At 41.1% G+C, this 21,061-nt stretch overlaps 1 protein-coding gene across 1 annotated transcript in view; it reads left to right on the top strand.

The window, feature by feature from the left end:
- Window positions 1-19,235, top strand: part of LOC124787965 (transmembrane protein 272-like) — a 51,912-nt gene extending 32,677 nt beyond the window's left edge. Inside the window, exons 5-6 of the mRNA XM_047254972.1 lie at window positions 9,424-9,564; window positions 17,628-19,235. Of these exons, the coding sequence (XP_047110928.1) occupies window positions 9,424-9,564; window positions 17,628-17,812 (326 nt within the window). The 3' untranslated portion in view covers window positions 17,813-19,235. The remainder of the gene's footprint in view (window positions 1-9,423; window positions 9,565-17,627) is intronic.
- Window positions 19,236-21,061: the final 1,826 nt, after the last annotated feature.

Here is a 21,061-nt window from a genome sequence, read left to right as displayed (position 1 = left end):
TTGTTTGGTAAATGGAAATGGGCAAATCAGCATGCATCAGGCGGCATACCGGCATTAAAACGAATAATAATAATAATAATAATAATAATAATAATAATAATAATAATAATGCCAATTTTCAGAAAGAACAGTTCCAATGCACTTCTTATTTTGCACTAATTTACAACATTCTTAGTAGTTTATCTTTGGCATCGCTTTGAAGCCACTAATTTTCCGATATTTAGAACAATCCTTTTTTCAGTTGCAATTCGAAGTATAGATTTCAACGAAGCATCAGGCAAACTTGACCTCATTTTTGTTTTGTTAATATTCATAATTGAAAACATTTGTTAACAAACGAATGTTGTTCCGAACATAGTGACACATTTCAGGGCAAGGATATGAATACTCAGGAATTCATGTTGATTAACACGTTTATAAAACGAAATCAAATCACCATTGTAAAGGTAATAGTATCTGTCAAAATTGAATCTCACTGTACTTTTATCAGGTCAACCTGGAGATTTAATGGGGCATCCTCTGGGTGCACCGAAAAAGATGTCATAAAAAATTCGAGTGCAGGTTTTATTTGTTTTATTTATTCATAATTCTTTATGCAGTGACTGATGCTTTTGTGTACTCACTGATGTGTTCATAAATACCTAAATTCAGGGATTTTAGATAGGGGAAAATTGTCCAAATTTCCTCCTTGAAGCCGACTTTTAAAAGCAAAAGCTGCAATTTGAAACTTGCAATACGATTACATATGGTGATGAATTTACTTTTCGATTATATATTTAAATCAAGTAAATACCACATGATGTCTTTGATGAAAGCAAGATCAGCAATCCATTGCTTAAAATCCAAGTCTGATTGTGGAGAACCTATTATATCACTGAACAGAGCAGTTTCTTGTCTCAATCCGAAAAAGATTGAGGCTTTTGAGCAACTTAACAATCATGCACTACAGTAAAAAGGAATTTCTTTGTGAATTTATTAAACATCCTCCAAAAATCCTTTAAATTCCTGGTGATTCAAGTCTTGCTTTCTACAAAAATTGTCAATTTTTGCAACGTTATCCTTGATGGACATGAACTTGTGGAAAAATTTGGCACATTGCTGTTCTTGATGTAAAAGGCAATGGATTGTCAAAATTTTTTTTCGTATGCCTTACAAAACCAATCCCTTCCGACAACATTGCAGTGCAAGGGCCTCATCAGTTGCAATACTGCATAGGTGCTCGAGTAACAACTGCTCTACAGTTAGGATAATATCTTCCCTGGTTGTGGTACTTTTCAAAGAAATAACCTCCAACAGTTCCTCAGTAACTGTGAAATATTTTGTGACACCCCTTAAGAAAATTGCAAGTTGAGCTTAGTTGAGCTATGCTGTGATTGTCGGTGCTCTCTCGAGGGCAATAGAGTACTCAACGAAGTTACGACATTTATTGTGTAACTGCTCCTTTAATTCTGCACTGTTAGAGAAATGGTATGTTCAGAAAAGCTTAAGACCTCAAATTGGTCCACCACGGATGGGCATTATTGCCTCCAGACACCCTGCAGAACACTCCTAAAAATTGACCATTTGTAGAAGGTCTTCCACCTTTTGCAATTTTCAGTGCAACAATGTATCTTGCTCGAACTGCGCTTTCCATTGTGCAATTCAGTTCAGAAGTCTGTGGGACAAGAGCAATAATTAATTTTAAAATCTTAAGACATAAAACAGTCTCATAATTTAGTTTAACAACAATATCTACAGAGAGATAGTGCAAGTTTATATAGATATGAGTAAAATTACAAAAAGGTATATTTTTGTTTTTCTTTTAGAATGAACAGTATTAACAAACTGTAAATAGTCCTCAAAGGTTTGCCACCTGATGATGATGATGATGATGATACACAAATTACACAATATTTCCTTGGAGCAAGTGTCGGACATCTTCAGGTTGTTGAACCTTGCTGGTGGCTAGGTCGAGGAAATATTGCGGAATTTGCACAGCGTCATCTGGCGGCAAACACCTGAAGACTATTTACAACATAGCCACTGCGAAAGCTTGAACAGTCACAGTGTAAACAAGGCTTACCCCTTCGGATTGTGGCAATTCTGATTTTAATTTAGTAATCCCCCCCCAAGGGTCTCAAGGTTCTTTTGTGAGTTAGTGCATGGCGCACATGGGGCCCGAGCTATTGCAGCTCATTTTTCATTCCCTAGCTGCTTTTACTTCTCTCTGCCCCCTCCCTCCCTATCCCTGCTTCTCCCCCATTACCACCTCCTTTCCCCCTTTCGGTGTTCTGCTTTATGTCGACCTGGCTCTTCCCCTGGTTTCCTGTATTGGTTGCAATTTTGTTCCTTTTGCCAGTTCTTTCACCCTTTTTGGCATTTTGGTCCCCACTTGAGCGTTGACCTCCACTTCAAAATTTCCTGTTTTTAGCATGAGCCATATGGGGAAGAACTCCCTCCCTAGCATCTATGGTGTGGATTCCTCTCCCCTCTCCCTTCCCCACTGTAGCCCCCTTCCATCCTGCTAAGTCACCAGCACATGTAGCCAGTCCGTGTGGTGGGGCTGTTATGTACCCATATGGCTGCACCCCCTGACAACACAGTTATCACGCTACTGATACCTGAACTGTTCCCTCCCCCATGTATGCCAAGGAGTGGTTGTTTGTCTTCTTGGAGCATCACAACTCCCGGCAACATCCACCGTGCCAGATGGCCCTTGCCGTGACTGGGTGGTGCCCATGGGGAGAGCCCCTGGTTGGAGAGGGTGGTATCATGGCAGATGCATGGCACATGAAACATATCAAGCTACAAAAATCTGGCAGTTCTCACACAGCAGTCTCTTTGAATGGTGAAGGATCCTTAAATGCTGTCTCGTATGACCCAGCAGCCTTCCCTTCCCTGGCTACCCCATGGGAGGAGGGAGAGGCTCGCAGTCCTGGGCTGAAACCTCTTCGTCATTACCTCGTCTGTACTAGGACAGATGAGAACACATTCACCACCACAAAGCCATTGTTTTTTGTAGAAACTATCGAGGACAAGTTTGGTGAATTGGAGTCTATTAGTAAGATGCGGTCGGGCTCCCTGTTGATCAAAGCTTCTTCTGCCACCCAATCCGCAGCTCTTCATGCCTGTGATCGTCTTGGCAACGTCCCAGTGTCTGTCACTCCTTACCAATCTCTGAATATGGTCCAGGGAGTCATTTTTCATAGGGACCTCATCCTGCAAACTGATGAGGAACTCCAGGCTAATCTGGAGTGATGTGGTGTTCATTTTGTTCGACATGTGCAGAAGGGTCGCAAAGACAACTGCACAGGTTATCCTCCCAGAGAAGGTCGAGGTTATGTGCTACAGATGTGACGTGAAACCGTAATTCCCTCCACCTATGCGGTGCTTGCGTTTTGGACATATGTCTTCCCACTGTACGGCGGACCCTTTGTGTGGTGACTGTGGCCACCCCATCTGTGAGGGAACCCCTTGTGTTCCGCCACCTGTGTGTGTTAATTGTGCTGACCGCCACTCCCCTCACTCACTGGATTGCTCGGCTTACAAGAGAGACGAGAAGATACAAGAATATAAGTCCCTGGATCGCCTGTCTTACACTGAGGCTCGCCAAAAGTATGAGAGACTCCATCTGGTGTCATTATCTTCAATTTTGCATCTGTTACTTCCCTTCCTCCTCCTCATCCCTTGTCCTTAGCCCAGCCCCACCCCACTCTCCCCTCCATCTCCCTTGCCATTCCCATGTCCTCCTGTCAGGGAGTCGCCCCCCCCCCCCCCCCCCCCCCACCGCATCCGAAGGAGTCCCCCCCTTCTTCGGCATCTACCGGTGATCAGGCTCCCTCCCGGGAACCCTCTCCCCGGTGTCTCTCAGGCCAGAAGACTGTTACCACTACTTGGCCACGAGGCGCACAATCTGAGGGCCCCAAGGTCGCCTGCTCTCTTTCGGTTCCCAGTCTTGCAGATGCCTGTACTCCCCCTGTGTCCTGGTCCTCCTCCACCTCAGAAAGAGAAGAAGAAGAAATGTAAATCCCAAGAGAAGGTGTCTCCAGTACCCCCAGAGGTGCCAACTCCCCTCTCGCAACCTGAGTCTGACATCTTATTTATGGATATCACCCCCATCCTTGTCATACTGACCAAGTGACCTGACCTCCTCCTTGGCTCCTTCATGCCTACCTTGGACTCATGCCACACGATCATCCAGTGGAACTGCAATGGCTACTATTGTCACCTACCGGAATACAACATTTTGTCTCCTCTTATTCTGCATCCCCCAAGAAACAGATTCCCATGATTACCACTCTCCCATTTTACGTGATTATTGAGCATTCTGTCGGAGCTGTGCTGGCCCTGGGATAGCATCTGGTAGGGTCTGCACTTTGGTTCACTCTGATGTCCTTAGTGACTGGATCCCCCTGTGTACCACCTTGGAAGTGATTGTGGTTAAGAGTGCAAATGACTCCGGCAATCACCATTTGCAATGTCTACCTTCCTCCAGGTAGGCCACTTGCTTATGTTGCACTATCTACCTTACTTCAGCAACTCCCGCCCCCGTTTCTCCTCCTTGGGATTTCAATGCCCACCATCTACTGTGGGGGAGTGTTACATCAAAGGCTCAGAGTATCCTAACTGACCAACTTCGATTTGTGTCTCCTCAATGATGGTTACCCTACCCACTTCAGTGCCGATCACGGCACCATCTCTGTTATCAATCTCACAACACAGGCCCCCATATTCTGCAGGGCCAATTGACCTTTGTACATGTCTGCTGTCCGCTTTGACACCTCCCTCTCGAATTCCATTGATGTAGCCATGCAAGACATCTCTGCTGCTCTTCTTCATGCTGCTGGCATTGCTGTCCCCCTATCCACAGAGCTGTCTTGTCATCAGCCGGTACCGTGGTGGACCAAGGATGTCGCAGTTGCTGTCCAGGACTGCCGACAGGTGCTGCAGTGATTTAAGCGACACCCCTCCCAGACCAACCTCCTCACTTTTAAGTGTCTTCGTTCTAAGGCTTGTTACATTATTAACTGGAATAAAAAGGAATGCTGTGAGCGCTATGTTTCCTCCCTGGGGACACATGCCTCTTTATCGCAGGTTTGGTTGAAGGTCCATAGCGTTCTGGGCTGCCAGAAACAGTCAACTGTCCAGGTCTGAACATCCAAGGAGCTCTGTGCACTGATCCATTGCGACAAGGTTTGTGGTGGCATCGTTGTTCGCTTCCTAGCCTCGTGCCTTTCTCCAGCAGAAACGCAGAGTTGAAGAGAGACCCCCCCCCCGCCCTCTATTTCATCCCACACCATGTTGAACCCTACAGTGCTCCTTTCACTGAATGGGAATTGGTGCAGGCTCTTAGCTCTTCACGAAACACAGCCAACGGGCCAGAATCCATTCACAATCAGATTTTTCAACACTAGGACGTTCCCCAGAGGCAACAGCTCCTCAGGGTCTTCAATCACATCTGGCTCATGGGTGCTTTTCTGTCACAATGGCGAGACAGTATAGTTACCCCTGTCCTTAAGCCCGAGAAAATCCAAACGTCTCTCAACAGCTACCACCCCATTAGCCTTACAAATGTGCTTTGTAAACTGATTGAAAGGATGGTCAACTCCAGATTATGTAGGGTACTCGAATTTCGGGGCCTTTTGTCACCATATGAGTGTGGCTTCCGGGCAGGGTGATCTCCAACTGACCATTTACCATTACCGGAATTAGCCATCCGACAGGCTTTTACTCACCGCCGGCACCTTGTCGCAGTGTTCTTTGACCTACATAAGGCGTGTGACATGGCTTGGCACCATCACATTTTAGTTACACTCCATGACTGGGGCTTCTGTGGCTCCCTTCTGATTTTTATCCGCGAGTTTTTATCTTACTGACTCTTCTGGGTTTGAGTTGGCACTTCACTCAGCACCCCTCAGATTCAGGAGAATGGTATCCCACAGGCTTCTGTGCTAAGTGTTACGCTCTTCCTCATTGCCACAAATGGGGTTGTGACCTCTGTTGGGCATCTGGTTACCCCGGGGTTGTATGTTAACGATTTCTGCAACTGGTGCAGCTCGCGCTCAATGGCGTCTGCTGAGCGCCATCTGACGGGCCTCTACTTGGGCCACCGCCCACGGCTTCCAGTTTTCCTCCTCCAGTACGTGGGTTATGCATTTTCGTCGTCGACCCACAGTACACCCTGATCCATAACTTTATTTAGGCAACCAGCTCCTTGATGTTGTAACACAGTCCCGTTTCTTGGGCCTTATTTTTGATAACAAGCTGACATGGCTGCCCCACATTTGTCACATAAAGACTACATGCATGCAGAAGCTTAGTGCTCTCTGCCTCGTGGCCCACTCGTTGCACTCTTCACCATCTTTACTGTGCTCTGGTTTTGTCCAGACTCGATTATGGTAGTCAGGTTTATGGCTGACCAGCTCCTTCCACTTTGAAACTCCTTGACCCTGTCCATCATTGTGGGGTGCGTCTGGCTATTGGTGCCTTTCACATTAGTCCTGTTGATAGTCACCGCACAGAAGCAGGGATTCCCCCTCTACACATTCAACGGAGCCAACTCCTTGTTTCTTACGCAGTCACCGTTCGCCATCTCCCTGACAATCCTGTATACCCTGTGTTCTTCGCCAATAAGGGATGTCTCCCTCCTAACACCCACCCACGGATGGGATTGCCGGTTGGCATGCATCTCACTATCCTCTGCCGGGATCTCCATCTGCACTCATTGGACTGTGGCCCGTGTCTTTCCTCCCATACTCCCCCTTGGATGGTGCCTAGACCACGGATTGATTACAACTGCTCTCTTCCAGGGTCCTAAGGTCTCTGTTGCTTTTGTGGTTTACCAGCGTCTTGTATGTGCCATCCTTGCAGAGTTCCAGGGTACCACCATCCTGTACACTGATGGTTCTAAGACTACTGATAAGGTGGGATACGCTTTCACATTTCCTACCACCTTCGAGCACCATTTGTTGCCAGGATCATGTAGTGTATTTACAGTAGAGCTTCTAGCCCTCTTTTTGTTTCTCAGGCCTCTCTCCATAGTGTTTTAATTTGTTCCAACTCCATGAGCAGCCTTCAGGCTATTGATCGATGCTACTCTCATCACCCCTTGGTCTCTGCCATTAATGACCTTCTCTCTGCCCTTAAGCGTGCTGCTTGTTCAGTCGTCTTTCTCTGGGTCCCAAGTCATGTGGGCATCCCAGGGAATGAATTGGCTGACCGTTTGGCTAGAGAAGCGGATACTTGACCCCCATTTCCTTTCGTGATTCCAGCCGCAGATATGCAGATCTGCTCTCTTTGCCCAACAGTGGAGTGTCATCTGGAACGCTACTGCTCATAGTAATAAACTCCGCACAATCAAGAAGCCTACCACTGTTTGGGGCACTTCTTTCCGCCCCTCTTGGAAGCAGTCCACTATTTTAAGTCGTTGACGCATTGGCCATACCCGGCTCACCCATTGTTTCCTTCTACGTAACGACCCACCCCCACAATGTGGTTGTGGTGCCAGACTGACAGTATTTCGCATATTGGCAGCGTGTCCCCTTCTTTTGGCCCTTCGTGCTATGTATAGTCTTCCTACTTCCTTAAATTTAATATTAGTGGACGATCCACGGATGGTAGACCTGGTCCTCGGTTTCCTCCCTGAAAGTGGTTTTTATTTCCAGATATAAGATTCTCCTTTCGTCTTGGAGCAGGGGCAGGTTGGTTGTGATTGGGAATCCTTTTGCAGTCTTCAGTCTGTGATCCCATGACCCCCCCCCCCCCTTTTCCAGTTGTCAGATTAGGTCTCACATTTTATGCTTATGCTGTGTCTGTTTAATGTTCATTCTTTTATAATGTGACTCCTCGGACTGAATCCGTTCACTTTTAGCAGACTCTTTTTCTTATGTAACCCCCTTTGGAATCGCGGACTGATGACCTCACCGTTTGGTCCCATACTCGCTCAGTTAATCAATTAATCATTAATTTAGTAACCAGCTCACTTCAGTCTGGTCCAACAATCTCCTCCTGTGGTGAGGAAAGTTTATCTTCATAGTGACGGCGCACCATCGGTGCTTTAATATTCATGGTAGAATGGCATATTAGGCACAGTGCTTTCTGGTCAGGCTTTACAAATGAGAGGATTAAAAAATGGCACAACTAAAACCGAACCATTTCTGCTCATGCTGAACGCTCGCAAGACAGATTAACAGTGTCTCATTTGATAAGATTTCGAACGGATACTTCAGTACACCGAAGACGCGAGAGCGAGTGTTGTCTGTCACCCACATGCTACTACAGCCACTACAAGGGAGGAAAGAGGGGAGGGAGGGGAAAAGCACTGATGTCACTCTGTGCAGCACCGGGGAATGCAAGCTCTAAGTACTCGTGTTGGCATGTTCTGTCTAAAGATCTGTTTCCAATGCAGTCTCGTACAACTATCAGAACATTAGAAGATTGCTCCGCTCAATACTAGACTGCACGCATTTAAGATATTTGTTGCAAGTTAATGACAGGGGGCTGGTTGTTGGTTGAGTGCACCGTAACCAAATGAGTGCTGACACAGGTATCGAACTTCTGGGACATGGATTGGAAAGTAGCCACTAAAAATAGAATAGCGGAAACCTTAGTAAACATGACTCAGGTTATCACCTAAATAAGGTCTGTAATGCTGCCTTACATTTGCCTAAAGCCTAGCCATAGCAGACGTAGATGCCAGAGTTTTACTATTAAGTACGAACATTTAACAGTAGGATCGACTTGGAAATGCTACGTTTTTGGAGAGAGCCAGAACAAGCAGAATATGCAGCTGGTGTGTGAATCAATATGCCTAGTTCACAATTGGAACCCATGGAAGTGCAGGGGTAGCACACAAGACTCAAATGAGTCACCAGTCCACAAGCACATTTAATAAGAACTTGATCTGCAGTTTGCTCTGCATGTGTTCCATGACACACTGAGAACTCATTGTACATTATGTTAACATGTTCTGTTTAGGTGCAATAGAAATTGAATTTTTTGTTTGTCAGAAACAGTGCATGTTTTGAGGCTCAGTGAATGATTATTGATGTCATCTGACAAGGAAGAGCTGGTTTCAGTGACTGCCCCATCTAAACCCTAGACTCTCTTGAAATTTATCCTGGAGCTGTGCTGTACATAAATTTGTTCATAATTATCTAATATCAATGTACCTTTCTCAGCTTAAATTTCTGAACCTTTAATGCTCTTCTGTTTCTTACTTTTTCACTCTCATTTCTTTATAAAAGCGTATTAGCTCTGCATAATAGGTAATAACCTTTGAATAATTAATGTACATGAAACCAGATATGGTTAATGGTATTACAGAGTTCATCCACCAGTGCTGCAATTTTCCCCTTTCGGCTATCAGTGTAAAGGCACTAGAGTTCAGTTTCCTTGAGAAATATGATGGCTTTCATGAATACTAATAATTGTGTTTTGATCTAGGTGGTTTTGGAGTTTTGAAACAACTCCTCCATTTATCAGCCAGAGTTCGACAACGGGAGGAAGAACAAGAGGAGGAACGTGTGAGACAGTCTCCAACACAGACACTTCTAAACTGTTTCATGTTGGGCTGGTTCATCATTGGTAATTGCATTTATTAACATAAAATTAGAAATTTCTCTTATAGCATTTCCATGCAACTTCGCTGCTATAAGTGCTTTAGAATAATGTAAAATATTAAATTTGAGATGCTCCCTCCACCCACATCTCCCTCCTTTTGAAAATACTTCAGTGCTGCAAGTCATCAACAATTTTATTATTGAAGTTTGAAAAGTTTCCATTGCAATTTCCAGTTCGTTGATTGTTGAGCACATTAGCATAATGTTAATAGTTATTTATAGAGACATAACTATGTTAGAAGTGAATTCTCTTGTCAATACTTGAGTATTGTTTGTCAGTTAGGAACCCTTATTGAATTGGACCAACTGAAGAATTAAAAGAAAGATTCACGAAAGAGCTGCAAGCAATATCATGCATTTGCTGAATCAGTGAGTGCTCAGAGATGCTAAATAAATTGAAATAGGAGATCTTACAGTAAAGATATCCAGCATAGAAAACCATTCTTTGGCAAATAATGCTGATGTGTTTAACAGGACAAAAATTCGTTACCAGCAATTGCAGCAAGAGCTAAAATCCTATACACCACCAACATGAGTGAAATGCAATATGCCACTTTTTCCATTTACATCGGAAACATGCAGAAGAGGAAGTATGACTTCAAAAATAATACAGTACTGACCTTTTCAGTATTTTAGACCTGTTTGAAGAAGATGCTTTATCTATAGTTACAGTGGATGGTAACTGGAAAGATAATATTCAGTGCTAGGTTAGGTTGTATTACTCCTACCTCCAACAAAACACACACACACACACACACACTTTTATCTTGTTGGCACTGTAAATGAGAGAGAGTTATTTCCAGCAGCAGATATGATAGCACAGGCATCAATCAACATTTGCTGTTAGCCTACCCATATGTGATAGCTCTAACTTCTGCAAAAATATAAATAATAATTATTAAGTCTAATAGCAAGTTGACAGGTTTGATTCTTAACACTGTGAGGTATTTTTACTTGGTGGGATGTCTGGAATGGGCTGCACTGAGCCTTGTGATGCCAATTAAGGAGCTGCATGACTGAGTAGTAGTGGCTCTAGGTCACAACAACTGCCAGTGGCTGAGAGAGTGGTGTACTGACCACATAACCCTCCATACCGCATATAGTAGTGCTGTTGGCAAGGGTGAAATAGCAGTCAGTTGGTACTGATGGGCCTGTCATGGGCCGTGGACAATTTGTTTTAAAATAATTAAAAAAATGATACTGTTTGAACTGGGCTTACCCCACCAGTTATTGAGGGGCTTGTGGTTTAATGTGATATATTAACCTTGTTGTGATGTGGCATATTTCACATTTATAAAACACTGCTAGAGATGAAAGAAGGGATAAGTCTTAGAAAAGTATGACTGGCCCCAAATCATTAATTACTGTCAGCCATCAGGTCACACACACTTTTATTGGAAAATGTATTACAATACAATTAATGGCACGAAAAGGAATATTGACTCTTGAGAATTGTAAAATTGAATGACAGAATGGCAGGCCATTATTTACCTTCAGTAAATCTAAGTAGTCAGGGAGGAAAGTAGGATAGGGCAGGAGAGGAGAGGAAGGTCATTCAGACACTAGAATAAGAGGATCTCGCCTATTTTGATAACTAGAGAAGACAAAAAGAAGGGAAGGTGACGGGGGAGGAGGTTACAGATATTACACTGGCAATAGCTGAGCCACCTTCAATCCAAAGATGGTGGGAGGACAGAGTAAGAAGGCAAGAGGTATTAAGTCGAAGAGAAATGATAAGTGAAATGAAATGTAGAGTGCTAATGAGGACTAGAAAATTATGTAAATTGAAGAAGGGGGAGGAATGAAAGGAAAAGAAAAGGAGTACTTGATTATCATCTGCATCAGGACTTCGTGGGGCATCTGCGGCGACGAGTGAAAATGTGTACCAGACTGTGATTCAAACTTGGGATCTGCTGCTTACTAGGCAGTTGTGTTAACCACTGAATCACCAGGACACAGTGTTCATCGCACTTGTGTGGCCTTTTTCAATGTGCCTCCCAGCCAACCCACATTCACACCTCGCACCATGTATCTGAAGTCCCTGTCCATATCCTCCATGCTTACTACTTTGAGATAAGTAAATAAAAGAACTAGAAGAAATTGGAAAATGATACTGGGGAATGAAAAAGAGGTGGAAAAAAAAGATAAAATAGAAAAGGGGATTGTCCTTCTAAGGTAGCACAATTCCTCAGCTTTGTCTACTTCTTGGCCCTGAATCTTGATGTTAAAGTTCACCATTCTCATTTCTGCTACTCCTCATTACGTTTGTCTCTCTTCAGTCTGCTCTCACTCTATATTCTGTACTCATTAGGCTGTTCATTCCATTCAGTTGGTCCTGCAATTACTGTTCACTTTTGCTGAGGATAGTAATGCCATCATCAACTCTCTTTGATATCCTTTCAGCCTGAATCGTAATCCCACTCTTGAATCTTTCTTTTATTTTTATCATTGCTTCTTTGTTGTATAACTTGAGCCGTAGGGGTGAAACACGGCGTGCCTGTCTTACACCTTTCTTAACCCGAGCCCTTCATTCTTGGTGTTCTGTTATTATTTTCCCCTTGTGGTTCTTGTACATATTGTACATTACCTGTCTTTTCCTGTAGCTTCTCCTGTTTTTCTCAAAATTGTGTTATCTTGCACCTTTTTACATGTTGGAATGCTTTTTATACACCACTTGATAGTTGCTAATGAACGGAGATTTTGTTGGACAGGAATAATCACAGGCAATGGTGGATGATATGAAATAGAGTATGTACTTAAGAGAGGTGGAATGGTACAGTTATAATTAAAAATTGTACAGATTTCATTGTACATGGAAAAGCAGTCATAAATAATGAAATAATGCTTGTGTTAGACACATGTCAGGCCCCTGACAAAGGTTGATATCTGACTCTCAGTAAGGAATATGCCCTCTTCAGGCACTTATGCCCATTTTGGACATGGTATTCTTGCTGGCTACCAAATTGTTGAGAAGTCCTTGGGTATATTGTCACATTCCTCTCAATGTGGTTGTCATTGAGACATGTCTGCCAAAAGCATCCCAGGCATGTTTGATGGGCTGTAGTCTGGGGAGCAAGCACACCATTCCACACAATCACTTTCCATTCTGTCCAACACCTTAATGGTCCTGTGTGGGCAGGTCTTGTCATCCATAAACAGAAAATCAGGACCTACAGCATCCTTAGGCAGACAGACAGACAGACAGACAGACACAGACACACATGATCCAGAATAACCTCCCTGCAACACTCCTGTGCTGTAATGATACCTAGAGCAAAGAAATGCAGTGGTGTTCGGCCATTATGCATAATCCCTGCCACACCATAATGCCAAGGCCATACCAGTGACATTCATGAACATTGTGTGATGTTTAGCATGTTCCCCCCTCTCTCCACACTTAACTGGTGACAAGAATCACTTGCCACAGTGAAGCAGGATTTGTCAGAGAACACCACTTTGAACCCCTGTTGCTAACCACAGCCAACAAGCTGCCTACACCAATGAACTCTTTCTTGATTATAGCAAGATTGGAGAGGGGTGCATTTAAGAGGCTGCTGAGCTTACATACCTGCCTGATGTAATTGCTGTAAAATGATTCTGGCTAGGGATGGGACGGTGAGGCATGGCAACTCAAGCACACTGAAAATTCTCGAGCATCTAGTGCTCAAGAAGCTCAAAAGAAACAGTGCAGTGGTTTGTATCACTCTGTGCTAGTTGTCTCTGACAACATGTGGCGGGCTGGTTGTTGGAAGTGAAAACTGACACTAGACAAATACACTGTGGCTCACTGTGCATGTAACTCGTTCAAATCAATATGGATACACGAAAGTGAAAGTCACAGTGCTGGCAATACTTTACGGAGGATGAAGATAATGTATATTGCAACATTTGTTTTGAAGAGCTCCATAATATTTTCAAAAAACACAACGTGCATAATGAGACAGCTTAAATTACACAATTTATTGAGCAATGAAACATTGGTGTCCGTGTACACAGAGGCTCATCCTTCTAATAACAAGATTCATACAAAATACCCAGGTATGTACGTTATCCATTCAAAATGTGCTAAAAGAGAATTCCATACAAAAGGTTGAATAGTGCCCAAAGCAATCCACCAAAATTGGATTTTTAAATCACACTCCGATAAAGTACAACATACTCCTAAATCAAAACTATGTAATCGTTTGTACAGTACAATATGTAATTTTATCGGGCTAGTTTATGAGCAAAACTTATCTCCTTTGCAGGAGCGCTGTTCTAAATCTTACGTTTCTTTTCAAAGAGGAAAGTAAAAAGAAATAAGAACTAGATGGAGCACTAGTAGCCATAATAACAATGTTCAACCACTCTCAATCAGAGAGGACAATGTTTTTCAATGTTTTGTTGATAGCAAATTAAAAAAAAAAAAATGTGCTACGTGATTGAAGAAAATTACCATAAAGAGAAAGAGATGCTAAAGTGCACGATTCTACGTATATCTCTTTAATGATTGATATTTGGATCTCACTGAATTGTGAGGTGTATGTGGCTGTAACTAGTAATTTCATTAACAGTAACTGGTGTGTAAAAGCTATAGTTCTGGAGACATTCCATTTTACAGAAAAGCATGCAACACTAACAACATTAAATATTAGTGAGGCATTAGGTAGCGTGGTTTCAAAATGAAACATTGCAGACAAACTTGTAAGCATCACAAATTCCAGTGCCAGTAACATGACTACAGCTGTATGGCTTATTCACAGTGGTAGCATAGATATACAATAGATGACTTATTTAACACACATCATTGATTTTTTAAAGGTTACAGAAATGGTCATTATTTCAAAATGAGTTGGAATGCTAATGGAAAAATTCCATGAGATCCAGGATCTAATGAAAAAACCTGTACATAAATTAATTCAGGAAACTAAAACAAAATGGAACAGTACATTTTATATGATACAACGCCTACTGGAGAAAAGGAAATGCGTTGCAACCTGTTTAACAAGTCATGAATGTTTTAAGTGTATGGGATCCTTTTGAATTGGCAACACATGAAAACTCAACTGAAAGCAATACCACTTTTTTTGAAAGCTGTTCCAGTAATTGGACGGCTCATCTTATACAAGCAAAGGAAAGTGGGCTACCATGACAGCACGAGAATTACAGCAACATGTGCACAACTCGCTAATAGCTTGGTTAGGATTAATAGAAACAAAGTATATGCAGTTACCATCATGCTCGAACCAAGATTCAAAACATTGCCATTTATGAATCCCATTCATTCAATAACATGCTGTTGCAGGCCTAATTGTAAAACGCATACACATATAGAACTCAATATCTAATTACTTGCATGATAATGAATTTCACAAGCATGTGGATCATTTCAAACAAAATGCCGTTAGTTTCTTGTGGGCTTATTTTGATGAAGTAGTTTCCAATAAATATCTAATAGAAGGCTGCTGTAATAGTGTAGACCTGGAGTTCCAACAATATTTGGAAGAACTGTACCTACAACATACGGAAAACCCTGTATAGTTATGGAAGGAAAATGAGAAAAGTTACCCAAGTCTAGCTACCAGCACAAAAAAGTATCTTGCAGTACCTGTAACTTCTGTCCCCAGTGAGAGAATATTTTCCAAAACAGGACTACATACAAACAAAGAAGCAGAATAAGAAAATCGTATTTCTAAACAAAAATAGATGACAGTGCAGTAACAGGAAGTAAATAGGCCTTATGATGAATAAAAATATTATTTTTTTGCTTTCTACCATAAGTAAATGTATGTAAGCAGTTTCTGGATGCAATAGGTTATAGCATTTCTCTTTTATTTAAGTTTACATAATTTCCAAATGCATAAGTTATTTTTTAATTTTTTGAAGAATAAATTTTTTTGTTTAGTGTGAGATCTGGTTGTTTGTCTATTTGATTTTTTTAAATAACAATTTTATGATTTTCGTCTTTGAGAAATCTACAACTACTGCTACTACTACTGCTACTACTACTACTACTGCTACAGTAGCAATTAATGAGGTAATACACTTGATACATATGTAGACAGGACAATTTCAGATTCTTCCTTGCAAGTACGGAAGACTTAAGATTATGACTGCTGTGGTTAAATGCTTCGTTGTAAAATAGTCTTCACAAAGTCTCTCAGAGTGCAGCATAGTCAACAACTTGCCATGAGTACCCAAGAAATTCTTACTCAAGAAATGCTCGATGCAAAGGCAAATTCTCAAGATCATGGACCATCCCTAGTTCTGGCATGGACACGTACACTGTTAGCAGTTGCAATGTCTGTTTGTCCACGATCATAAGCACTCAAATGGTGTCTTGCGGGTATGTTGCCATACCACACAGAATGCCGCACTAATTGGTTCCACAACCTCCTTCCTCAAACACCGTGCTGCATGAACTGTCGAATATATACAGTGTTAGTGCGAAGGCTTCATTGCAATTAACATGTCTTGCCCTGTACATTTCCTTTCACTGTCATTGGTCAGGCGTTCTGTGGCAGTTGTCAGCTGATCCATAGCAATTGGCAGCCGTTCCTTAGCAAGTGTTAATTGTTCCTTAGCAAGTGTCAAGCAGTATAGGTATACAAATCCTATGTACTTGTCTTGATTTTCCTTAAGTCTTGCTTCCATTATCAAGTGTAATGTCAGAACCACCTATGTAGTATCTTTACCTTTCTGAAAGCCAAGCTGATTGTCATTCAACAAATTCTAAATTTTCTTTTATTCTTCTGTATATTATTCTTGTCAGCAACTTTGGTGAATGACTTGTGAAGCTGATTGTGTGGTAATTCTTGCACTTATTTGACCTTCCTGTCTTCAGGATTATGCAGATTAATTTTTTCCAAAAGTTTGATGGTATTTCTCCAAATCTTTCCTGAGAATACCACCTTCTCTTGTGATTTCGAACAGAGTATTCGCTGTTACTAACTGAAATTTATTGCAGAAGTCAATTAGAAAGTTGTTAAATGTTATAAACAAACATTACTTTACCTTTTTATGTATTCCAGAATGAAATTTTCACTCTGCAGCAGAATGTGCACTGATATGAATCTTCCTGGCAGATTAAAACTGTGTGCTGGACAGAGACTCAAAATCGGAGCCTTTGCCTTTCCCGGGCAAATGCTCTACCATCTGAGCTACCCAAGCACGACTCATGACCTGCCCCCACAGCCTTTTTATGTGTTGTTGAACAGTCCTCTGATCATAATGTAGGAGAAATATTCAGTAATTGATCTGAAGATGAGCTTGGGCTAAGAACTGTTAATGTCGAAATAGTTGATTCTGTAAAATTGACATGGTCAGTGGCTTTATTTGTTTTGGCCCCTCTCTTGTGTGAATGATATTTTACACGGACTTTGGAACTATTCTACTGAAAATACACAGTGGAAATTTTGGCAATGATTTATGAAATACTAAAACAAATGGCCGGCCGGTGTGGACGAGCGGTTCTAGGTGCTACAGTCTGGAACCGCGCAGGTTCGAATCCTGCCTCGGGCATGGATGTGTGTGATGTCCTTAGGTTAGTTAGGTTAGTTAAGTTTAAGTAGTTCAAAGTTGTAGGGGACTGATGACCTCAGAAGTTAAGTCCCATAGTGCTCAGAGCCATTTGAACCAACTAAAACAAATAATGAAATTTGCTTGGTTGTGTGTAACTATCCTCCTCTTGTGGCCTTCACGGAATAGATTAAGGTAAGAGTCTGTAACTATTTGCAAATAAGATACTCAGGCACAAAATGAATGTAGATGTCGATAATAAATAAAAGCGTTTTCATTGGGTTTATTTTTTTAATTTGAAGTTAAACAAATTTACATTCACGGATAAGACATGATGTAAGCTTCAACTGGATTTCTCCAGTAATGAGTGTTGGTGGTTGCAGGTTTTTTTAAGAGCATGCTTTTGATGTTCTGGTTGTAGACATTATCTTTAGTATAGGGTCCTGCTCCTTTATAATTCATGTTGCATATTAATATTACTTATGTGTGATAAATTTTGTGTATCCAGACAATAATCAAAATGTTTTTCAGGATCGATGTGGGTGTATAAGGAGTATGAGCCAAATTATGAACCAAAAATGGGAAAATACTGCAACCGTACGCTGTACCTGTTCGCTTTCTGGCTCATTACATCAGTGTATATTGTTCTTGCCATCATAATAATTTGTTTGTGCAGCATTAGTGTTGCATCAGTTGCCTTTCAAAGGGAGATGTAATGCTTGTGGTGTGTATTGGATCTGCAATATGGTAAGCTGGCCATTGCAGCATTACCAGAAGTATTTCCTGAAAAGCTTTTCAATCATTACTGTACAAAATCTTTAACTGCCACTAAGCCTTGACATTTTGAAATCTGTGATATGTCTTACTGTATTATCATTTAGCACTTGTGCTCTTTAACATAAAATCTACACATTGAAGATCTGAAGAAGCACTACTTATGGACTTGATCATTTCAGTGTAATTTTCGAGCCAACATTTCCACTTCATAAACTGTTACTGCTATACATTTGCTTGTTCGGATCTTGTACTTATGTGAAATGTGGTTCAGAATTTATGCAATTTTCTGGCTGTGAACAAGAATCTATATTTGCTGGAAGTAAGATAGTGAAGTCTTCTAAACTTTGAATCATAGAAATAGTACCACAGATAAGAGCAGAATATTTCTGCCATGGAAAGCTGATGAACTTAAAGGATCTGTATTGTTTTGAACTTGAAGCAAAGCAGCATTTGTATTTGCTACCAATAACGTGTTGCTGCTTGTGCTATAGATTTTATTCTGACCATGCTGTGTTGAAAAGTGGTTTATATGAATCAGGGCTAAACACACACACACACACACACACACACACACACACACACACACTTCCATACAGTGTGTGGAGGCAAGTAAATTTTATAAAAAATAGAGAGCTACTAAATGAATACTGACTGACTGTGTACTGCCAATATTTCTGTGTATTTGCCTAAAAGCTTGTAGCTGAAAGGCACTTAAATTGATCTTATGAATAAGAATGTATAGATAGCATGAATGATCAGTTTTAAGTAAAGGTGACATGAATTTGCCTCCAGGCAGCCTTAATGGGTAACATGTTCTCAATATTACCTATGTTCTATCTTTACAGTGAGTCTTGGCAATAAAGTTATATTTTGCTGTGTGTAGTTTTTGTTTCTACCATATAAAGCACTAACTAAAATTGGGTATTAAGCAACACTCCATTAAATTCTACCTGTAATTTGTCAGATACCTGTTTATTTTATTTATTATTATACCCATTTTGATATGCTTGCCTTTCAAAGATATTGTAGTGCTATTTTCAAACAGTGATGGTGTTTAACGAACACAAAATGTAAAAAACTTGTAATCTTTTCTACAGATGTAAAATTGGCTGCATATTGTTTTTATATGTTTACATTGTTCTGTACTGAAAAAGATGCAATTACTAAAATGTTATATTTCGTTGTATGTTATTGAGCTGGTCTGACCCATATCTTTACAATATGATCTGAAGAAATATTGAAACTACTAATTGTAAAATTAATAAAACATTTTTAAATTGTTCTGTCGTACCTGTGAAAAATAGGAAATGAAAGTTTGTAATGAAATTTGTTCTGTATCAGTAATGATAAAGATGACAACTAAAGATAGCCTCAACAATTAGAAGAAAAGTATCTGATATAAAGTAAGTTTGAAAGTAGAGATGAAAATCATTTTTTAAGGAAACTAAAATATACATATTGTTTGTTTTAATTTGAGACAACTATATGGCCTAAATGGCTCAGATGTTGCATCAGATGAAAAATTTCTTGGTTATTAGTAAAGGGGACATCCCCCTCTCCCCCATTTTTATTACATATTAGTACTCTGCACCAAAAAATACATATGGTTCACTCAAATCTTTGTTTCCTATTCAGGTAAAATCTTCTTATTCCAACAGTTGACATTGATGGTCAGACATTACTTGAGTGTTGCAAATGTTATTGTCAGTACAAATATAGGTAGACATTGACATTTCTGGCAAAAAAGCTACTTGTGTGTAACATGGTGTTCCGTTCTCTATGAGGTTGATTGTGGGTGAGACCCAAAATCATTGGAATGCTAGAGTTCGGTGACTGCCCTCAGACCCCACCATCAGGTTCACTGATTTCAGTGTGTCTTTCCATCGAGTTGCCGTAACTTTCGTGCTGGCTGCTACGTTGCTACCAGCAGAATACAAATCACTATCATTGTAATAAGGTAAAATGTCCATAAAAGTGAGAGGCACACCTGTCATGGACACACACACACACACACACACACACACACACACACACCAAATACATACGCTCATGCTCAGCACCCCACCATGCAGCATGCCCTACCACAGGGGGGGGGGGGGGGGGCAGAGCCTTTAATAAGCCTGAACACTAAACATCTTCGCACCACTCCTCTCTGGAGCTTGTTAAGGCACAGCTGGCATATTTGTTATATTTGTTCGAGGGAAGATCAAAATAATTCTAATTTATGACAAGGCTGCAAGAAATTTGGACACTGCTTTTTCTCCATATGGCGATTGTTTTGCTGAGAGGCCATGGTCCTGTGTAACTATTCATCGTGTTGTATAACAGTTTACTACCGAAGGTAATGTGATGTAGAGCAACTGCAATGGGGAACATCAATAATGAAAATTCAGTACTAGCTATGGTGGCTCATGATTCACACACAAGTATCTGAGACACATTGTAGCAGTCTGGTATTGCCCACACAAATGTGTGGGCAATCCTACAGCCTCTCCCCATGCATCAAGAACATCATGGGAATGATTATCAGAATCGGATGTGCTTTTTATTTGTTGAGCATTCGCGCAGCTACAAAGAAACCTACAGTTCTTTTGTCAGGTAATGTTTTCTGACAAGTCAACATGTAGGAATCATGGTGAAGTTAATTGTCATAATATGCATTATTGTAATGTGAAATACCAACACTGGATATGTGATGATGTGGGTCAGCATGCTTGGTCTGTTAACTTTTGGTGCAGTATCACAGGCAAAAAAGTAATCAGCCTCTTTGTTGCAAAAAGCACATTGAACGGGGAATCATATTGTAAGTTATTGCAAAATGAGCTACCAATTCTGTTGGAAGACACACCCCTCTTAGTGAGAGAGACAATGTGGTTGCAGCATGATGGTTTTCTTGCACATTGCTGTTAAGGAGCAAAGAAGCATTGAATCGTGATTACAGTGGTCATTGGATTGATAGAGGTCATCCAGTAACATGGCCTGTCGAATCACCTGACCTTATGTTGCCAGATTTTTCTCCTAGTGAGATAAAGTATGTAGAAGTACCTACTACATGACAGAATGTATCACAAATGCTTGCTCAAACATTCCACCAGAAATGCTTTTAAATTGTATATATGCATTCCACATACTAATTAATAAATCTATCAAAATAGAAAATCAACAATTTGAGCATTTATTGTTAATTA

The sequence above is a fragment of the Schistocerca piceifrons genome, chromosome 3 (genome assembly GCF_021461385.2).
Source record: "Schistocerca piceifrons isolate TAMUIC-IGC-003096 chromosome 3, iqSchPice1.1, whole genome shotgun sequence".
Classification (NCBI taxonomy): domain Eukaryota; kingdom Metazoa; phylum Arthropoda; class Insecta; order Orthoptera; family Acrididae; genus Schistocerca; species Schistocerca piceifrons.
Note: the sequence above shows the minus strand (reverse complement) of the source record. Positions and strands in the feature narration are given on the sequence as shown.